Source organism: Alosa pseudoharengus, unplaced genomic scaffold, assembly GCF_046254945.1.
Source record: "Alosa pseudoharengus isolate Yale_2024_CS ecotype anadromous, Long Island Sound unplaced genomic scaffold, YU_APseudo_1.1 YU_APseudo_1.1_scf_3, whole genome shotgun sequence".
NCBI lineage: Eukaryota > Metazoa > Chordata > Actinopteri > Clupeiformes > Clupeidae > Alosa > Alosa pseudoharengus.
This window is the reverse complement of record NW_027468718.1, coordinates 24,470,690-24,491,318: the sequence shown is the minus strand read 5'-3', so window position 1 is coordinate 24,491,318 and position 20,629 is coordinate 24,470,690. Positions and strand designations below refer to the sequence as shown.

Sequence of the window (20,629 nt, the reverse complement as noted above, 5' to 3'; positions counted from 1 at the left end):
ATATGTGCTCCTGTGACTTGTAGTGGATTGGGGAGAGCAAGGATGGCCTTGATGCTTTGGTCTAGGCATACAACACTCTTTATAGCACAGCACACAGGATTTAATTTTCCCTGCAAAGCTTCACTCAATTTAATTACAACAACAGATATTCCTAGGCGGAGATATCAGATATCAAAATGTATATAAAACACTGGAGGATGATGTAGGAGGTTGCGACCCTATGACATTTTAGTCATTGATTCAATCAATGTAATTTGAGGCTAACCTTGTAAATATACACTTTAGTTCATCGCAAATAACATGAAAAACTGTTATTTCCCTCACCAATGAGCACTACATAGAGGTCCTTATAAATATCAAGAGGATCTCATAAACCTAGGTTTTTCTATTTAGGATGAATCACCCCTGAGCCTCTTCACTTTGGGTTTCTTTTCATCATAGGACTACTTCTACCAAATAGCCCTCCTAGTAGTTTTTCTATTTATGATGAGTCAACCCTTAGCCTGCTCGCTCTGGTTTTCTTTTTATCCAAAGACTACTACTACAAAATAATCTTGACTCTCTACGGAGGAGATTTTTTAATTTTTTTTATTTTACTCACCGAACGTTCACCTTTTTGCTTGATCACTGGTTCTCGCTCTGACGTCTCAGGAGAATTCCCTTTCAGTAGGATCCCGTCACCGGGGGTCAGAAGATCAGCCCTCTCGCCTTGCTGTCTCAGACAACAAAGGGTTTTCAGGATTCCAAATCCAAGGTCCCAGACCTCACCATGCACAGTTTTTCAGAAAGCTGGTTCTGACCCCAGATGTTGGGATCCCGGGACCTCTTGTAATTCTGTTAGGTAAATCAATTCGGAATCAAGAAGATGAGACAGGAGCCAGTGATCAAAATCATCCAATTATATTGAATCTTTGCAAAGAGTGAGGATAGTACAACACAGCTGGTTGAAACAAGGAGCTTTACATTCTAGGAGTGCTTATATACTTCAGTGGCTACATAAGTCAAGCGTAACTACACCCATAGTCATACAATTCAAGCGGGACTACTCCCAATGGGTAGTCACTTAATCAAATGTTGGTGGTTTGTTACCTTACTTGTTGTTGTGAGCAGGGTTGTCTAGTGATCTTGCCAACAGATCTGACATATAATAGAATCTCAGGCTTCTATGAGTATATTTTATTCTATGGCTAGGGCCTGAATCACCAGGGGAAGATAAGATAAGATGGGCTGTAGCAACCTAACAGCCCTGGTCTGCTTGTAAGGCGTGTTCAGCTCCCTTATGGGTGTTTCCAGAGGCCCATCTCCAGAACCAGGACTGAGAGATCACCCCCTCCATTTTGTTCCAGACAGAGGAAAAACAAACACTTAGGACTGTAGAAATTATTCAATGACAATTGTAATTCAATGGCACATAATTTTCCAAAACTGGCAAATCTAACAAGAATATCAAACAAGGGCATTACATGCCTCTTTTAGCACTGACAGGAAAACAAACAAAATAAAATAATTCAGACATGTTTACCAAACACAAACCAAAACAAAACATGCCAAGAGAAGTAACTCTTGACTGAATTAATATGGTATGCTATCAACATCAAAATGTCATTTTTAAAAATAATTTAAGACTCCTCTGACAAGCAACACCTTCAAATTGGTCTTGGCTTTAGTTTAGTAAATCAAACAAGTTTGAATCCCAAGCAAAAACCCAAAAATAATTATCTTATAGAGAGGTAGCAAAAAAAACAAATTCAATACAGTTAACAGTCAGATGCATCTTTCTTATGTGTATTCTCAGTTACAGTCTGTAACAGAAATGTGACCTTCATGCATATCAGCTGGCCAACACACACACACACTCACACTCAAGCCTCATGTCGACTGACAGGAGGGAAGACAAAGACAAAACGGACTTACAGTACTTTTTAGTTGCAATACATACAACACATAACATGTAGCCTAAAGTTTTAGACACATAATTTCTTTCTCCTAATTATTTTGTGGTATATTTGATTGGCTGACACACAATGTTAGCAGCACTGGGATGTTTTGAATAGGCGTCCTAACCTTTATCTTAGTTTGGCCCAACTAATGCTGCTGACCATGTGTGGCTGCCACAGACAGACAAAGCTGCCAAGTAAGTTCCCTTAACAACGCAGATGAGGCGGAAGTTTTCTTAAATTCAAATAGCTTTGCAGCTCTGAAAAAACTAAGCCAATTAGTAGTTCAAGCAGGGACAGGTTGACACTCAGACATGTTAGTATCAGAGAGTACCTTTAGCAGACAATTGCAAAGCACACATACACATAATCCATAGGTCAGAAACATACATAGACATACATGTTGAGACATAAACTGACTCATGTTCCTGATTGGTTACCTTAAAGTGACTGGTCTCAAAATTTGACAGATTTTCCAATTTAGCAAACCCAGTGATGGTGATCTCTCACCCAGACCCAGCATCGAACATCTGTAACTCTCCGGAGATTCGTTGACGTAGGCCCTACCTGTGTGCGCACACAATTTGTTCCTTCTTTTACGGGGCCGGATAGCTGCTACAACAAACTATCACCCAAAACTGTCTATTCCGTTACGAAAGACAGGAGCCCTACTCAACGCAATCTCCCTGGCCCATTTCACGTGACTACACTGAATCAGACTCTGATTAGTGGCGACATGGCTGCGTCAGTAGCTATCTGCTCCGGATTGCCAGGCACCACTAATCAGAGTCTGATTCAGTGTGGTCACATGAGATGGGATGACCAACGGCATCTTCTGTCAGCCTGGAAGGATACTTAAACCCTAACCATTTCCTTGTCTAGTTAGAGCAGCTGATAGATCTTTAGGTGAAGTCATGCTGTCTCTCCCTTGATGCGCATCATTGTAAATAAACTCTGTTCCTGATTTTTCATACTATTGGTCTGACTGGGTCTCTATTAAATCTATGGTATCAAAATTACCATCATGTTTTACAGCTCAGTTCCTTATCATGCCCACCTCGAGGCAGTTAAGAATGTCATTTCCAACAGCATTGTGTTGTTGTCCCATGATGATCCCACGACCACCTCCTCTATTATACGTACTGTACATACACGGGTCCGTTTGGATGACCATTCAGGCTCCTCTCTATCTGTCCATTTCCAGTCGTCTCTGCTGAGCACCATTTTAGGAGAGCTGCCCCAGGACAGAGGGGTTGTCAAGGTGAAAGGGGAGCTGACGTACGCCTCCCAGCAGCCCTGGATTTTTCCGGGGACCATCAGGAGTAACATCCTATTCGGCAAGGACCTCAACCCTCAGAAGTATGAAAGAGTCCTCCGAGCATGTGCTCTTAAGAGAGTAAGCGGCCTATGTCCTGTCATCACTTTTAGTCATGAGGCACAAGTGAGTGGAATGGGCTTGCCATGGGTTTGGAGTCTATTTATTGGCTAAGCACACAGCATCAACGGCTTGTGTTGGTTTTGCACACATGACGACTTCTTTTGATCTGCTCAGAGTGCTTATGCTTCTGAAACTCTGTATGTGTGTCCATTAAGGAGCACATGAGTGAAATGCCTGCTCTACTCCAAAAGGGATATTTTCATTAGGTTACACAGCTTAACATTTTTTAACATAAACTAAATCAACGGTAGGTAGTTCTTTGTGAGCTAAACGTCATGCTTCAGTAAATTTATCTGATTGAACCAAATTTGCCTTTAACTTGATGCCCAAACTGTTATCAGTTCCTATTCAAATAGGCCTAAAGCTGACTTCTAGTCAACAGAGTCATTTGAATGCAAATAAGTTGAGGATTTGGCAAACTGCTGTGTCAGCTGGTTAACTACCGTACGGTACAACACATGCTCAGAAGCATTCTTCCATATTTCAATTAGTCTGGCCATACCTTAAAAACATTTAGGAGATGCAGAAGTGGACTCTTCTGATGTTGGCTGTATGGATAGCCACATGCATGCTTTAAATGTGGCCTCCTTGTTAATGTTTTATAAGCAATGTGCGGTATGAGAGAAGCATATTAATGAGTTCCTTCCATGACTTTTATCAGGACATGGAGCTCTTGCCAGATGGTGACCTGGAAGTGATTGGTGACCGAGGGGCCAATTTGAGCGGAGGTCAGAAGGCCCGTGTCAACCTCGCCAGGTGTGTTTTTCATGCCTGGGTTCGCCCAACCTGCATTCACCGTCAGGTTAGAGGTGTAGTTAATGCACCCAAGGTGATTCAGCAAATAATGCCCAAAATCAAAATGATCTTTCACCTGAGTAAATTACCAAGTAATACACAACAGATGAAACATCCATGCTAGGGTTTCATTAACTTCCCACTTCCATTCAGTCAATTGGGCCCTGCTGTTATCCAAAGAGACCTCAGACCCCTCTTATAGCTTGGAACATGTACTGTTTGAACCAGAGCTTCTTGGCAGACAGCATCCTCTATGTGTTTGATAAAGATGTAGCTGGGGGAGCTCTTATCTGCTGTTGTGTATTACAGGGCTGTCTATCAGGACGCTGATATCTACCTGCTGGATGATCCGCTCAGTGCAGTAGACGCAGAGGTGGGGAAGCATCTGTTTGAACAGTAAGTGAATTGCAGGGGCTCAAACTCATTTTGGTTGTTGTTTGTTTTTACACCATTAAAGGGTAGCATTTGACACCATTAAGGTAGCTTATTGCTTTATGTACAGTATATTACGTACAGTGCAACCGGAAAGTATTCAGACCCTTTCAAGTTTTCCACATTTTGTTATGTTTTAGGCTCATCTTAAAATGGAGTCAGTTCATTTTTTTCTCTCATAAATCTACACACAATACCCCAACACTCCACAAAAAAAATCAGGTGTTTGGAGTGAAGGATGAGAGAAGCGTAAAGAAGGACAAACATCAGTGCAGCACTTCACCAATTAGGCAGATGGAGGCCAGGAGTTTGTCAAAAAGCACCTGAACGACTCTCAGACCATGACAAGTAAAATCATCTAGTCAGATGAAACAACGACTGAACTATTTGCCCACAATAGTGTGTGGAACAAACCAGACACTAAGCTGCACTGATGTTTGTCCTTATTTATGCTTCTCTCATCTTCTCAAAGGAACTCTGAATCTCATTCATAGTGACCATTGGGTCCTTGGTTACCTGTCTGACCAAAGCCCTTTGTCCCGGATTACTCAGTTTGACTGAGCGGCCAGATCTAAGAAGACTGTTAGTTGTTCCAAACTTTTCCAGTTGAGAATAATGGAGGCTACTGTGCTCTTGGGCACTTTCAATGCTGCAGATTTTTTTTGTATCCTTGCCCAGATCTGTCTTCACACAACCCTGTCTTGCAGGTCTACGGACAATTGTCTCGACCTTGTGGCTTGGTTTTCACTCTGACATACACCATCAACCGTGAGACCGTATATAAAGAGATGTCTACCTCTCCAAATAATGGGCAATGAATTAATTTAGGCACAGGTGGACTCTAATCAAGTTGTAGAAGCATCTCAAAGACCATTGATAGAAGTAGGATGCACCAGAGCTCAATTGCAAGTGTCATAACAAAGGGTCTGGATACTTATGTTAATTTAATATTTCAGACTTTTATTTTTTATAAATTTACAAAAAAACTCCAAACACCTGATTTTTTTGTGGAGTGTTGGAGCATTGTGTGTAGACTGATGAGAAAAAAAAACGAATTGAATCCATTTCAAGATGAGTCTGAAATATAGCAAAATGTGGAAAACTTGAAAGGGTCTGAATACTTTCCGGTTGCACTGTAAGTGCATTCTGTGAATGTGTACTTACCTAAGACTGTGGTTTGCTTGTTTTCTGATCAGGTGCATTTGTGGCCTGCTCAAGAAGAAGCCTCGCATCCTGGTCACCCACCAGCTGCAGTATCTGAAGGCTGCTGACCAAATCCTGGTCCTGAAGGAGGTGCGTGGTGCACCATTCAGTCTCCTCTTCATGACAGTGATCTGCTGCCGGCTCTGTGTTTACATCCTCTTTATCTTCGTCTTCATCTTCTTCAGGGTCACATGGTGGCTCGTGGCACCTTCTCCGAGCTGGTGAACTCTGGTCTGGACTTCACCACGCTCTTGAAGAGAGAGGAAGAGGACGAGCCGCAGAGTCCTGATCCCACCCATGAAACACTGGGCCCTTCTCTGGCCAACCGCACCCTCTCCCAGAGCTCTATGCCCTCCCACTGCTCCTCCATGCTGTCAGTGATGGACGCCACTGAGCAGGGCCTGGTGGGTACTGGAGGTGGTGGAGTTGAGAAGTTCAGACTGAATGCCACTGACTACTCTTCTAACTGTTCCTCTGTGTTTGTTTTGTTTGCTTTTGACATACTCAGGATGGTCGTAAGCTCCAACTTGTGAACGGAAGCGATCAGACAGGTGTTTTGTGTATAGGAGTGAGTTACTGATGATTATTACTGAGTTACTGTCATTATTTAGGTGTACACAGGGAAAGCATAGTGGCAGAGAATAGAACATGGCTATCTGTCTACTCAAGGTGGAAATGACAAAGTAACAAATGAACAGCATGAACAAAATCTAAATAATGCTTTAAATATTCTTGTAAACATAGAATCTGACGTGCATGACTGGAATATTACTTTTTGTAGAAAACTCACACTGGGTACTACTAACATTACTAACTCACACTACTAACATTAATATACTGTAGGTCCAAGATCTTGAGTAATTGGAACTTAGTTTACCACAAGGGGGCAGTAGCTTTTCATTTACTGTTTTTCTAGACAGCCGTGAGCATGTGGAATTCCCTATATGATGGTGGGCAGTATCTCTGTTAAAGGGACACCAGGCAATGTTTTCGTGTTAATTACTCATCTTCGTAAGTCGGTATATGGTTAAATGACTCATTACAGGGCGAATGAAGACTCTCTCGCCCGCCCCTACTGCCTGTGAGAAAAATATCCCGCTTGCAAGTTCAGTGTATCGTACCCGCCGACCGAAGCAGGATCAGTTTACATCCTGCATCCACAGCACAGAGGCAGGCTAACCAAACGCTAGCGATTGTTGCAAACGTGTGTAAAATGGCAGAGCCGGCGAAGAAGCAGCGAAAACCCTTGATGGAAGACGCAAAGAAAAGGAAAAGAGCTTCAGAACAGAGCGAGGGGGAGTTTCGTAGAGAAAAAGCATCAGGCTTGCCTGGTGTCCCTTTAAGGCAGCGTTTACCTTACCTTCCGAGATTAGTCCAAATCATGTTGCACTGTTGTTCATAAATTATGCAGTCTCCATTTAAAATGTTTTTTTTTTTTTTTCTGCAAATGCTGTGCCACAAATCAAAATGTAGCAATGTTATTACATATAGTTACAGAGTGTTTGTTAAGCAATTCATGTATGCATTTTCACATATAGTTACAGAGTGTTTGTTAAGCAATTCATGTATGCATTTTCACATATAGTTACAGAGTGTTTGTTTAGCAATTCATGTATGCATTTTCACATATAGTTACAGAGTGTTTGTTAAGCAATTCATGTATGCATTTTCACAGGTTGAGCACACAGCAGCAGAGGAGTGTCGTACTGAGGGGACTGTAGCCTTTGGCCTGTATGGGAAGTACTACAGGGCAGGTGCCAATGTGTTCATGCTTTTGGTCCTTGTCCTGCTCAATCTGCTAGCTCATGTAAGTGGATGCAGTCTTTTATTTGGTTTTGTATAATCAGCACTAATAAATGTGGTAATCATATCAAATAATCATAAATGTGAAACCAATATAACTGTTCTTTATGACTTATTTCAGTCTTTTCTCTACAGATTTCATATATCCTTCAAGATTGGTGGCTGGCATATTGGTAAGAACCACTTGTTTACTGAAGTATTGCATATAGCATTATTTGTTTGTTCAATTTGTAAAAAGCCCTTAAAGAAACATCAAGATGCATTTGTCGAGTTTAGCCATGATAACTCCAATATAAGTTCTTTTATGCCCTGAGAACTGACATATTCAACCTGAGGTCAAGTAAACTTTATTGGACATTAGCCTGTTTTGCACCAGAGGGATTTTTGCAGTTCCTAGAACATAACGTTCCTTTAACCCCTTTTTTCGCAGTTTCGCTCCAGACGGATTTGGGGATTATTAAGTTCCTCTGACCAAAGTTCCTGTAACTCATTCAGCTCCTACTTCAGGGCAGGGTCGTTTCCCTTTTCAGCATAGGTACCTTTAGTGACCTAGTTCTACGTGATTGGTCGAACTCATAAGCCAAACCCATTGTCAGACCGTGCTGTCTTTAAAATCTGCTAAGCAAAATATACGGAAATATACTACTGTCAGAGACTTTATTAACGAGAATGGACGGCATGCAGAAAGCACTCTGCTCCAGTCCAGACCCAAAAGAATTCCTTGTGCAATGGCATAATCATAATGTCTGCTACGCAAACGATGCATCACTTTCTGTTGCAATTTGCCTGAATACACACGAATACAACTCGCTAATGTTTTCCTTCTTTCTCCAACACTTACATGACACCATGTTCATCATAACCTGTAACTTAGCTTACTAACCTATCGGCAACAATTCCACTAAAATACAAGATGTTATTTAATACTTCGGTGACAATAAAATCAAACATCAATGAGCTCTCCGGAATAAATCCATTTTCCAAATGGATCTGATGACTAACTTTAGGATACTATTAACCAGCATGCTTGCTTGATTACAGCTATTTTCCACAGCAAAAAAAAGCAAATTGTGTGCAGCATCAAGATTTGCTTGAAGCGACAGTAGATAGTGAGGGTTATTGAAATAATTTCAGAATGTGGGCTAGTTATTTAATTCACTCACATTTGGCGAGGCAAGTGGGTGCCTATTTTAAACCCTGTAGCAAGTGACAACGCTATAAACACCGTTGCCGTGTCATTTCTTACACCCTCCTTCAGTATCAGTTCCTAAGGTCACTTGGCCAGTGCGAATGCAAAGGAGAAAACGGTTTTGGGGGAGAGTAGTTAGTACTTAAACTGATTTAGAAGTGGACTGTTCCTATAACTAAGTTGCTGTAGCTACTTGGTCCGTAAGAGTCTTTTGAATATCCTTTTTCTGTGGACTTTGTTATAATGGTTAACCTTGTAGCTCTCCAGCTGAACGTCTGCGCTCCCCTCTTTTGTGTACGGCGGGAATGTTTATTTGTCCTTGTGCGTGTGATTGCTTCCCCCCATGGCAGGGCCTCCGAGCAGGAGCATCTCAATGTCACGCAGCACATCCTCAATGGCCACAATGCCTCGCAGCAGCTGGACCTTGACCTCTACTTGGGTGTTTACGCAGGTGAGGCAGAGGGAGCCTTTGTGCGCCTCCGAGGCTCCAAAATCCCGAGCATTCAGTGAGCTCATCCAGTGCTCTGGCCTGGGCCCAGGGCCTTCAAGGCCCACTGTCTATCATGTATGCCTGGGCCTCAGCTGTAGCGAAAGATAGCAGCGCTTTTCTTTTCTGCCCGTATTGGCTTGCTCTAAGGTCTGTTGCTATTGTCCTCTACACTGACTCCTCACCTTTCCAATTTTCATGGGCCTTTTCTTCTCGGAACGCTCGCGGCCCATTCTTTACCTTCAGCAGCTTGGGCTTCAAAAGAGCGGTTCAGCACAGAGAGAGAGATTAAGAACAGTGTCCTCCCCCTCCACACACACAAACACACACACACACACACACACACACACACACACACACCTGCTTCTGTATTTGTGGCTGGACACTCCAGTAAAGGGAGTGAAAGGGCTGATGTGTTTGGAACATGTCCAGCTGAATGGTTGAGTTTCTTATGTGTCTCCTGAGATTCAGATGCATGTTTGGGTGTTGTTTGGTGGTTTGTGTGTGTGTGTGTGTGTGTGTTTTGGTGTCAGGTTTGACAGGAGCCGCCGTGCTGTTTGGTTTCCTGCGCAGCATGGTCTTCTTCAACGTCCTGGTGCGGGCGGCCCAGAGGCTGCACGACCGCATGTTCTCCAGCATCCTGTGTGCCCCCGTGCTCTTCTTTGATGTCAATCCTATTGGTGAGGCCCACTGCACCAAACACGCCAACACTCAAGAGATGAGTTTAAAAAACTAAAAGTAAAAAAATATTTTATGGAGTACAGTCAGAACAATTTATGTTACTGCGTTATTAAGTATACAACATTGTTATTGCAGCAGCAATATTTAGTATTTTATATTCATTTTGCAATATTATTTGAATGATAATGGAAATGGATAAAACTATAAATCTTATTTGCCTAACCCACTGTATAAGGAGGTGGATTTTAATCATGAGTTAATAGTGAGATCTAGTGTCATATATATATATATTTTTTAACCATCCTCATATGGAAATTAGTTCCAGGAGATTCAAGCTGCGTCTGTGCTATTGTAGATAATCACCACTAGAGTGCAGCCTGTTATTGAGACATTTTCATGATAAGAACAGGGCCATAGATTATTTTGAAATGAGCACCCATGCTTGTTCTTGTAATTATCTGCCACATCTCAGGCACCCGAAAAGTAGTAGCATGAGTCAAAAAGCCGAAGCATTTATAAATGAAGTGCTGTTCATTTTTGCAGTTCATATTTGGGGATGGCTGTCATGCTTGGTATTGAATGAGGTTTTAAAAGTGATTTCAGTTCATTATCTTTCTTACACTGCTGTGCCAAATAGACACAGCTCTATCAACTCCATCAAGTCTTTATTTGGAGGTCCAGAATCTAATGGATCTGTATGGAGCCTTTGATAAGCAATGACAGGTTTGACAAAGCCAGACTTCTGATTTTGTCACGTTCATGAAAGACATGTTGACATGTTTAAGTAGATCTCATAGCAACCACTAGTCTGACACCACCACACACATGTGTAAACATGCACAACAGCCAACTCAAGTGCCACGAACAGCAACTGTGCTCTGTGTTTCTTTTGGAAACGTGTGTGTGTGTGTGTGTGTGTGTGTATTGTCTATTTTTGTGTTATCTATTAACTGTGAACTGGGACAAAAAAAGACAAACAGTAAAGCTGAATGACTAGTGTTTGTGGTAGATCTTGGAAATAGCAAGCTGTTTGCCTTGCAGAGGTGGGTAAACTGAAGTTCATTTGTGCTCAGTGACATATCAGAACTCCTAGATTATTTCATTAGCTTTGTAGGCTGTAGCCGTTTGGACAGAGTGGCAGAGGGCAGATGGACGCAATCTTAAAACTGAGCAAACGCCACAGGCACGGTTACTGAGTCGAAAGGTTTTTTCCCCTTCTGATTCTGGCAGCCCCACTTGGACAAACATTGTACAGTATACACCAGAGCCTGTTGAGGATCTCTGACTTTGTAATGTAAGCTTTTATTTGCTGTTAAAAGTCATGTCAGTCATCACACGGGGGACACTTTCCTGGAATGTAAGTTATAATTGATTCAGTTGTTTTGTTCCCCTGCTTTGTTCTGCTGTCAGTGTATGATTGCTCTAGACTAATCTTTAGATAGGGGCACAACAGAATCTGGTTCACGGCTCACAGCACTCAGCAGGAGGGCGACACCTATTAGTATAGCAGTAATGAGTCATAGCCCAGGCTGAATGAAACAAGCATGATTTCTGGGTGTTCAGATCCTTGTGGCTTTTCCACAGCTTTCAGGCAGCGGTGTTGTGATGAAGGATAGTTTCAGTTGGATGTTTATTATGCAAACAGTCCTGGGCTTAAACTCTGAGCTTGTGTTTTTCCTTCCGAGCCACTCTGGTACCTGATGGCTTATCTGGGGTGTGTCTCCAGCTAATCTGCACATGGGCAGGGCACTCCGATAGACTTTTAATAGTCTTTTATGCCGTGCTAAGGGTAGTAAATGATAAGTGTAACAGCTATTGACGTTCAGTGCCTTTGTGCTTGTTATTACTTCCAACTGGCGCAAGAGCCAGGCCAGTAGTTTGTACAAGGAGTGAGTTACATGTTCATGTACAATTACATGTACCCAACACAAACTGGTAAATGTAAGCAACGACATGCCATTCTAGTGACCCCGTTTGTACTCTCATGTTTGAAGTAATATCCCAGTCGTCAGTAATTACTATAGCTGTCTTGTTGCCAGCAGTACTTGTAATTCATGTGGTGGTATTTGTGTTGTCTTATTTTGTCTTTGTTTCATTGACAATTTGGTGAGTGGAAGGAAAGCAGGCTATTGTCACGCTTGCCTGTGTGTTGCCACCACAGAGTGAGTAATGCACATATAATTGTGCTCGCATTGTGTAGGATTTGACAACTGTTTACACTTGTAAGCGATATGGTATGCTGCTGTTAAGCATGCTGTGAGTGTGTGTGTGTGTGTGTGTGTGTGTGTGTGTGTGTGCTACTCTGTTGGCTGCTGTCTTTTCAGGGCTAAAAGGTTAGTGTTTCACAAATGTTGGCTTAGTCATGTTCTATATGTGTGTGCTAATCATTGATGACTGATGACTGATGATGGATGGCGGGGCATTGTGAGGACAGCTTTGCGTTTGTGGCAGCACACTGTTTGACTGGGCTTTGATACAGTATGTACTCAGCAGTGTGAAGAGTGACTTGATTAAAGGCAGCACAAAACGTGTTGGCAGAGTCCTGTTTTTGAAGAGCTTTGAGAGTTTCTGGACATTGAAGGTGTATTGGGTGGCTGGGAGTCTTTTGGATTTGCCATGCTGGTGTGGAAAATATTCCTTCAGACAGAAAAGAATATTCTTTATTCCGACAGAAATGCAGAAAATAAAAATGAAAATTTCTATTCAAGCCCCCTGTTACAGAACTGTGACCAGCGTGTAGCAGTTGATCCCTCAGTATTTTAGTGCTATTGAGCTGGCTAATCCCTGTCGCTATATTAGACCCAAACCTTCGCCGGGTCCCATGTCGTTACTAGTTTTGGCATCGAATGCAGGATAAGCTCGTGGAGCCTCAGGCTCTTGGAGGCTGGCGTAGCTGTAGACGTGAGACCCCAGGGGTGCGTGGGGCTGGCTCTGCCTCCGCACGCGTGCACTGAGGGAGCTGAGGGCTTATGTTTTACAAAGTCAAGGCCTAATTGCCTTCACGGAGGCATAACCGCTCTCACCTCTATATTTTTTGCTGCACTTGCTACCTGTGAGCAAGTGGATGGAAGTGTTGCAGTGAGGAAGAGATGCTATCAGGGCAAGTAGTGTGTGTGTGTGGAGGGGTGGAGGCGGGAGTGTAAATTGAATGTGGAGTTAGAGGTATCACTGAAGCTGTGTGTGTGTGTGTGTGTGTGTGTGTGTGTGTGTGTGTGTGTGTGTGTGCAGGAGTGTGTGTGTGTGTGTGTGCAGGTGTGTATGCATGCGGTGCAGCTGATAGGACTCCCCTCCACTTGCAACTTCCTCCATTTAATTGCATGAAAGGGAGCGCCAGGAGATTGCTGGGCCCTGGCAGCACGGGCGGGGAGAATGGATTTGGAATGTATTAGGGCCGGCAGCACGAGGTGCTCGTTGCGCGTGTGGGGGGCCCACTAGGAGCCCGCAGGTGAAGCCCCAGTCTCTTCCTGCCTCCTCCCCGCTCCTCCTCCTCCTCTGCCCCCCCCCCATCCCCTCCCCTCCCCTCCCGCCCTGAAAGAACGGGGGCCCAGCCGGCCGCCCCTCGCCCCCACGCCGTGTGCAAGAGCCTGCCCCGCTTATCTAGATGATGACAGGGAACTGCGATTCGTCACACACACCGACACACACACACACACACCCTTTTTGTGTATCTACCTCAAATGGTCCATCGTGGCTGCTGCCGCACCCCAGCCCAAGCCTTAGTGTCCGTGCGGTTGAGGGACTGGGAGAGGAGAGGAGCAGGGGGGTTGGTGTCACCGCCCAGGTGTCCACCCCAGCATGTGGCTGTCCACATCCCTTCTTGTGCCTGAAAAGTGATGCAAGTCACACCTGGGGGTCCCTAAGCCGCCAGGAGCAGTTTGATGCCGAGCCGGTCAGTCGGTGCCTTGAAATGTGTCCACCCTCAGCACACAATAGGCTGTGTTGTTAACAAAACTTTAGGTGATGGAAGCCTTTGTCATTGTCCTGTCTTACCTCATAGGCACATCCATGCATCCAGGCCCTTTGTGTAACGGCATAGCTGAAACCTATCTAGTCTGTATGGTCTGACAGGTGCATAAAAGCCCCCTCGCCTCGCCTCTGTTTAGGCAATATGATAGATGAGTGAAGCTCTCAGCATATAGTCTATACAGTGTCTTCTGAATAGCCTGCAACGGCAATGATGTAATCATACGTAATGTATCGTCGAGCCCGAGTGCATTGTGCTCCTGTTCAACGTGGATTTAGGTCAGGAGTGGCTTAGACGTCAACACTTATATATAAATTTCAAGGATAAACAGTTGGCTGCAATCAGACAAATAATTCCCTGTATTTGAAATGGAGTAGGGAGCCCTTCTCAAAGAAATGGCAACTGTGACAGACGTCGCTTATGATGGGGCCTTCCCCTTAGGAGATCTGCCCGCGAAAGGGCCACTCACACTGTGAATAAGATTAGTCTGCCTCTGAGTGAACAACGTGCTTACGCCACTTGACTTTGAATCAGGTCTGATTTTTTTATTTTTTATGCGGCGTTGCCATCGCCTGGTCGCGGGCGAATAATGTGCCGGCTGGGGTTTTCCTGCGATGGCTGTTATGGAAAGCTGCCGCTTGTCTGCATGCGCGGGTGCCGGTGAGGATGCGTGGCGCTCGGGATAAAGCTGTAAGCTGCTTACGGCCGTGGAGGGCTGCGATTACAGGGCCCACTGCCGCGGACGACACTGCCGTCGTCCGGAGGAGTTTTAGGTCAGCGCCCTCCGCACCTTTGTCCCCCCCAGAAGTGCTCTGTGACACGTCCCCACGGACTCCTCCCTGACCTGGGAACAGTTCTGCCTCTGTTGCCTCTGCTGCCGTTTCCCATTTGCTCATTTGTGTGCTGTGGCCATGGGGTATCAGACACTCGTCAGGTGCGGCCAGTTATCTGTCCTGACAGGGGGCTCGACTGCTACCTGGTCAGACTATAGACCTCCTCCTGCACTGTTGCTCCAATTTACGGAGAGCCCTTATCAGTGAGATAAGAGAACAGGTTGCTAATTTGCCTTCCTTTGAAGCTTTAGAAATCAGCACAGGACTGGAATTGTCTCAGGCTAAGGGCATGTAGCATATTTTATACTGCAGAACTGTAACGGTAACTGTAATATATTCATCTGGTAGTAAGGTGCTGGTATTTTTAAATAAGTGGAGGATAATTCTGTTATTGTAGATTTAACGGCTCACCTGAAACAATTTACATTTTTGAGCTTATTGGTCCATTTCATAAAACAAACTGATTTGAACTGTTTTTTCAATGATTCACCGTTCGCAACACAGTAGTTCCCACAGAATTTAATTCTATTTGTGGTGGTAGGTGACGGGGGGAGTTCACAATTTTGAACAAATAAAATCCTTGCAGGATTTTTAATGTTTTCTTTAAACGTGCATGCAGGTTTGTTGAGGGACAGAGACACAAGGAGAGGCTGTGTAAAGGTGCACATAGGTCTACAATGAGGATTTCATCCCATTTAAGTAGTACAACATAGAAAATCATTGTGTGGTGGTCAGTGTTTATATTGTGGTGGGCTGCCACAAATAAGTCAATGTATGGGAAACACTGCAACGTTGTGACCAAGTCAAAGTTGCCCACCACCACAGAAGCCCAAGGCTTTTGGGTCTACATGATTAGCTGTAGGCCTCTGATGGGAGCCTCTAGCGTGTCCTTGCCCATCTCGAGCTGGTCAACTGTGGCCTTCAGCAGTCGGGGGGGAGAGCGGCTCCTCTCCTCTCCTCTCCTCTGCTCCGCTTGGCTCGGCTCTCACGGCCTGGCCCAGACGCACAAGAGCCATGCTCAGGCCGTGCCAGCCCTCTTGGCCTGCAGATCTGGGTCTGGCCTGCGAGCGAGCGAGCGAGCGAGCGAGTGCTCCTGCGGTTAAAGCTTTCTCAAGAGGCAGCTGCAGAGTAATCTTATGTGGTCTGGGAGCAGGGGAACAAACTTCTTTTTTTTTTCTCCTTCCTCTTCTTTTTTTTTTTTTTTTTGCTTTCTAAAGACTGGGATAAAAGGCCAGCGGAACACCTGCACAGCCTCGTCTCGGATAGTGAGCACCTGAGCAGATTGGAGGCAAATCAATTAACGTCATTGACTCTGCCAGTGAGGGTAGGGAGGCAGGTATGGAGCCTGTGTTCCCTCTTTGTTCCCAAACAAAAGGGTCCCCAACATATTCATCTGAGAGTAGGGCAGCCTTTGTGCAACAGAGACCAAATAATGATTCATTGTTTAATCTAGATAAGACCCTCTATTTGTCCATCTGATATTGCCTTGAATGTATACAAACTGTTAATATGACTACCACTTAAGTAAGAGATTGGTTTCAGTGGAAGCAGCTGACCGCCACTGGTAAACCCCAAGCTGTCGTTGAGTAACGTATTGTTTGGCGGGTAAAGGAAGCTCATGGATAAGAGTGTGAGGTTGCGATGTGTCGTTGATATTACCTAATTGTACAGGAAGCACATTTAAGGTCAGCCTTGATAAAATGTTTATCTCAAATGTTTAAACTTCACTGGAACAGATCCACCAGCTTGCCCTTTGCTTGTTGTCATACCTGTGTTTTCAGGCTGTCCTGTGTGTGTGTGTGTGTGTGTGTGTGTGTGTGTGTGTGTGTGTGTGTGTGTGTGTGAGAGAGAAGATTTAGTCATTTCAAATTCAGTCATGTATACAGAGTCTAGGTCTAATATTTAAAATGATGAGCTGAAGTGAAAAGTGGAGCCGATGTCTTGATCAACAAGGCCCATTCACTGCTAATCTCCTGTGTTCCTGTCTGCTCTGTCCACCTCAGGTAGAGTCCTCAACCGCTTCTCTAAGGACATCGGCCATCTGGACTCTCTCCTGCCGTGGACGTTTGTGGATTTCATCCAGGTGAGTTGCACCTCGGCAGGTTTTCTGGGCTGCCGTTGCTGCCGGCGTGGCGGAGGCCATTTCATGCCTGGCTAGGCCTGCTTTGTGGCCCGGCTCTCCTAATCTGGAAACAATTACTCTGGGATTAGCGGCCGGCGCGGGCCAGCGCCTGCCTGCACAGATTTAATAAAAAAAGTGCCGGCGCGCCATCACGTCGGGGCCAGAGGGGGGTGTGGCCCGCTGCCGTTACCGTGGCGGACGACGAGAGCGTACAGGAAGAGGGCGAGCGAGCGGCCGGCCGGCGGGCAGAGCGCGGGGGAGCAAGGTGTTTACGGCGGCGACACACACAGCGCCGGACGTGCCCGGGGGACGGGCAAGGAGACGCTCAGTGGGGACCAGGCTGCTGGGAAGCTGATACAGGAGCCGGACTAGCGGCAGGGAAGGAACATAAAGGAATATCAGAAGATAACAGGGGCAGCATGAGCCACGATAGCAGAAGAGAAGAAGGGGTTTGGTGTGGGGGGGGGGGGGGTCACTGACGCATTGGACTGGAACTTTTGAAAGATGACTGCACCTTCTCACAACACGTCTATTTTCTCTCTCTTTTTCTCTCTCCTTCCTCTCTTTCTCTCCCTCTCTTTTATTTCAGTCCATCGCTCTCCCTCTCTCTCTCTCTCTCTGTCTCCTCCACTGTTGGTTGGTCGGCCTGAGGGCCCTCGGTGGCACCTGGCCAGCTAACGTTACCAAATGCCACGGCAAAACACCAGCACCAATCATGTCCCGCGATAAAGCGGCAGAAGACGAGACGAGCCGGCCCGTGTAGCCTGCGCCACAAAAGGGGGGGAATGTTTGCCGCTCAGTCCGAGGCAGAGCAGCAGGCGTGGCTCCTCTGCCGGGGCCACAGAGAAGAACAAAGGCGGCCTGAAAACGAATCTCCCCGCCACAATGCCTGAGTGATGTTTGTGGCAGATACCAATCTCACACGAGACAAAGGCCATCTTAAATTGTGAACGCACAAAAGATCATATGCACAAAGGGCCTTTTTCTGTTTCCTCTTCTGTGTGTGTGTGTGTGTGTGTGTGTGGGCATAGTTTTAATGATCAGGGGGATCAAAACCAGGTCTTAAAGTCTCTGAAAGTAGGATGGAGGGTGCACAGGAAAAGTCACAGGAAAACAGAAAAACAATAAAAAATAGTGTGATTGGTCAACTGATTATCTGGGAAGTTATTAGAGAAATAAGCCACATGTTCTGAGGATCTCAGAGAAATCTAGTCTGGATACTGTCACATTTTTTGGCCCTTTTGTGTTGTAATTGTATGTCAACCGTCTCCCTACGTTTCTGCATGTTAATAGCACTTGGAGACAGAGATCAATGATGTACCTATGCTACAGTCTGGCTTTTGCTGATTTGAAATGACTGGTCAAAAGAAGCTCGGAACAAAGCCAATTACCTCACTGTGTGCACTATATGTACGGTGGCACATTGTTTATGCACAATGTGCTCTTTTGCCGCAATAGAAATCATGGGGCCATTGTGGACGGGACAAAAGTGGCATCATTTGGACAAAGTGCTTTTGTTTGCTGGCCTTTCTGTGGCTTGTTTGCAGGTGCCTTTTATGGAGCTCTCTTTAATTCTTTCAGGAAGGAAGATTTTCCCTTCTCTTTATGAAGGTATTAGCTGGACAGAAAGGCTGCTGATCCTGCCCATTGTGGCGCGCTTCGTGCAGGGACATTTTCCAACAGTCATTGTTTAAATGGTTGTCAGGGAGAATAAAGTGAAAGTTCATAAACAATGCCCTAACTGCTCTATCTCCCACAGTAGGGAGAGGCCTTTTCTCTGTGTGGGGATTTGCATCTGAGCCACGCTCTTTATGCAGGAGTTAGCACTCCAGCACTCCGGCCCCCCTCGCCGCTCTAATGGGGTGAGGCCCTCAAGTGGGCAGAGGCTGGGTACGTCCCAAAGCCATATTTCTTCCCCGGGTCTCGTTTATCTGCAATTTAGGATATTGAAAAAGTGCCCTGGCTCTCCCCTCTTTATGTTGGGCGGACAAAGGAAGAAATGTCAATTAAAAGCACCTCAGGCACTGGCAATAGTTCCCTTTTGTCTGGACTTGACCTTTAAATCCCAGGTTGCCTGTGTTGTCAGCAAGTGGATCCTAAAGGGTGTGAAGACAATTGAGGGAGAATACCAGGGCGCGCTGGAAGGGGGGTGGCGCTTTGAATGGACGGGTCCGATGCGAGAGCTCTTGACCATGCCACACCGCTAACTGTGGGGTCCCCCACACACTCCACACCATCACGCTACTCGTCATCAGCACACCAGCTAGGGCTTCCATCTCACACCCACACCACCGCCGCAGCCAAGTCAAGTGACCAAAAACTTTTCAGAGGCAACTCTTTGACACATACACACACACACACACACACACACACACACACACACGCATAATCACCTGCGATGGTACTCTGTCATATTATGCGCAGAAGCTCTATTATGGTGTTGGTAAAATGATCGAGCGCTAGCCCCTGGTCATTCACGGTGATCTATCTGCATGGCATGTCGGGGAGAACAGGGGGCGGCATGTGACTGAGGCAGTCTGAAGACGCTCACATGTGAGACGGCCTTTGTTGGGGGAACACTGACGGGTGTGACCGTGTGTGTGGGTGTGTGTGTGTGTGTGTGTGTGTGTGTGTGTGTGTGCGTGTGCTTTGTCCTGCATTGTGTCGCCGGGACTCTCCAGCCGCTCCATGGGGACATGAGAATGGCTGACGTAAACCTGGAGAGGAGCAGGATGGGGTTTCACCCATCCCTTAGACACCTGTGGCCAACTGAGTGTGTGTTTGGGTTTGAGTGTGTATTTGTGTGTGTTCGTATGTGTGTCTGTGTGTGTGTTTTTGTGTGTGTGTGTGTGTGTGTGTGTGTGTGTGTGTGTTTGAGGTTAGGTGAAGAAGAATGCCCCTGCTCTAGGCTGCACAGTGCACACATACCACGTATGTCACACAAGACACAGAAGAGGAGCCGGCCTGGTGTGATACCTCTACACCACAGATGCCTCCACTGGCCATTGTGTTCTGACACATCCATTGTCTGCTTTGGCTGAGAGAAAGAGGGAAAATAAGCAGATTTTGTATGAGTATGAAAAAGGGGAGTTGGGCTGTTTAATTGAGCATTTTGTTTTTGTGGAGACTGATATCGTCCATCACTAATATCGATGTGTATAGTTACTTCTATGTGTGCATTTGGCCTGTGTTTGAATGCTATAGTTTTATATTATTTATAATAATATAATATATCATTTATATTATTTTCTTAGTTCAGCTGAACAGAGAGAGACACTCAACTCTAACTGTGGCCTAGTTGTGCATATGCATTTCTGTGCACTCCTGCATCCATTGATTTGTGTGTAAATGAGTGTGTTTGTGTTTGTGCATGTGTGCGTGAGTGTGTGTTCCTAAGTAACCCAAGCTGGGCGCTGAGTCAGATGCTCTCTCTCTCTCAGCGCTGCTGTGTGTCTCCTCCTTATGGCGCTGGTGATGGCCACTGGGCCCCTGGTGAAAAGCCTCCAGCGTCTGTGTGGTCTGTTTTGGCACGGCCGCCCGGCCCCCACATACCTCGCATAGCCCGAGCCGAGTGGAGCTGCCCCACTGGCCCACTGGCACCGGCCGGGCACCGTGGAAACGCGCTGCCCCTCCGTGCACAGCCAGGTCCCGCCAGTCGGACGGCAGGGGTGAGAGCTGGGCAGAAATCACACCACAGACCCCCAGCAGAGGGTGAATTAAAAGACAGGGGCCTGATAAAATGGCC

At 45.6% G+C, this 20,629-nt stretch overlaps 1 protein-coding gene across 1 annotated transcript in view; it reads left to right on the top strand.

The window, feature by feature from the left end:
* The window catches only part of LOC143099892 (ATP-binding cassette sub-family C member 4-like), a 47,023-nt gene that overhangs the window by 8,088 nt on the left and 18,306 nt on the right, over positions 1-20,629 (top strand). Inside the window, exons 11-20 of the mRNA XM_076262803.1 lie at positions 3,142-3,333; positions 4,037-4,131; positions 4,480-4,566; positions 5,799-5,895; positions 5,991-6,209; positions 7,481-7,612; positions 7,744-7,781; positions 9,148-9,248; positions 9,818-9,964; positions 16,766-16,845. Of these exons, the coding sequence (XP_076118918.1) occupies positions 3,142-3,333; positions 4,037-4,131; positions 4,480-4,566; positions 5,799-5,895; positions 5,991-6,209; positions 7,481-7,612; positions 7,744-7,781; positions 9,148-9,248; positions 9,818-9,964; positions 16,766-16,845 (1,188 nt within the window). The remainder of the gene's footprint in view (positions 1-3,141; positions 3,334-4,036; positions 4,132-4,479; positions 4,567-5,798; positions 5,896-5,990; positions 6,210-7,480; positions 7,613-7,743; positions 7,782-9,147; positions 9,249-9,817; positions 9,965-16,765; positions 16,846-20,629) is intronic.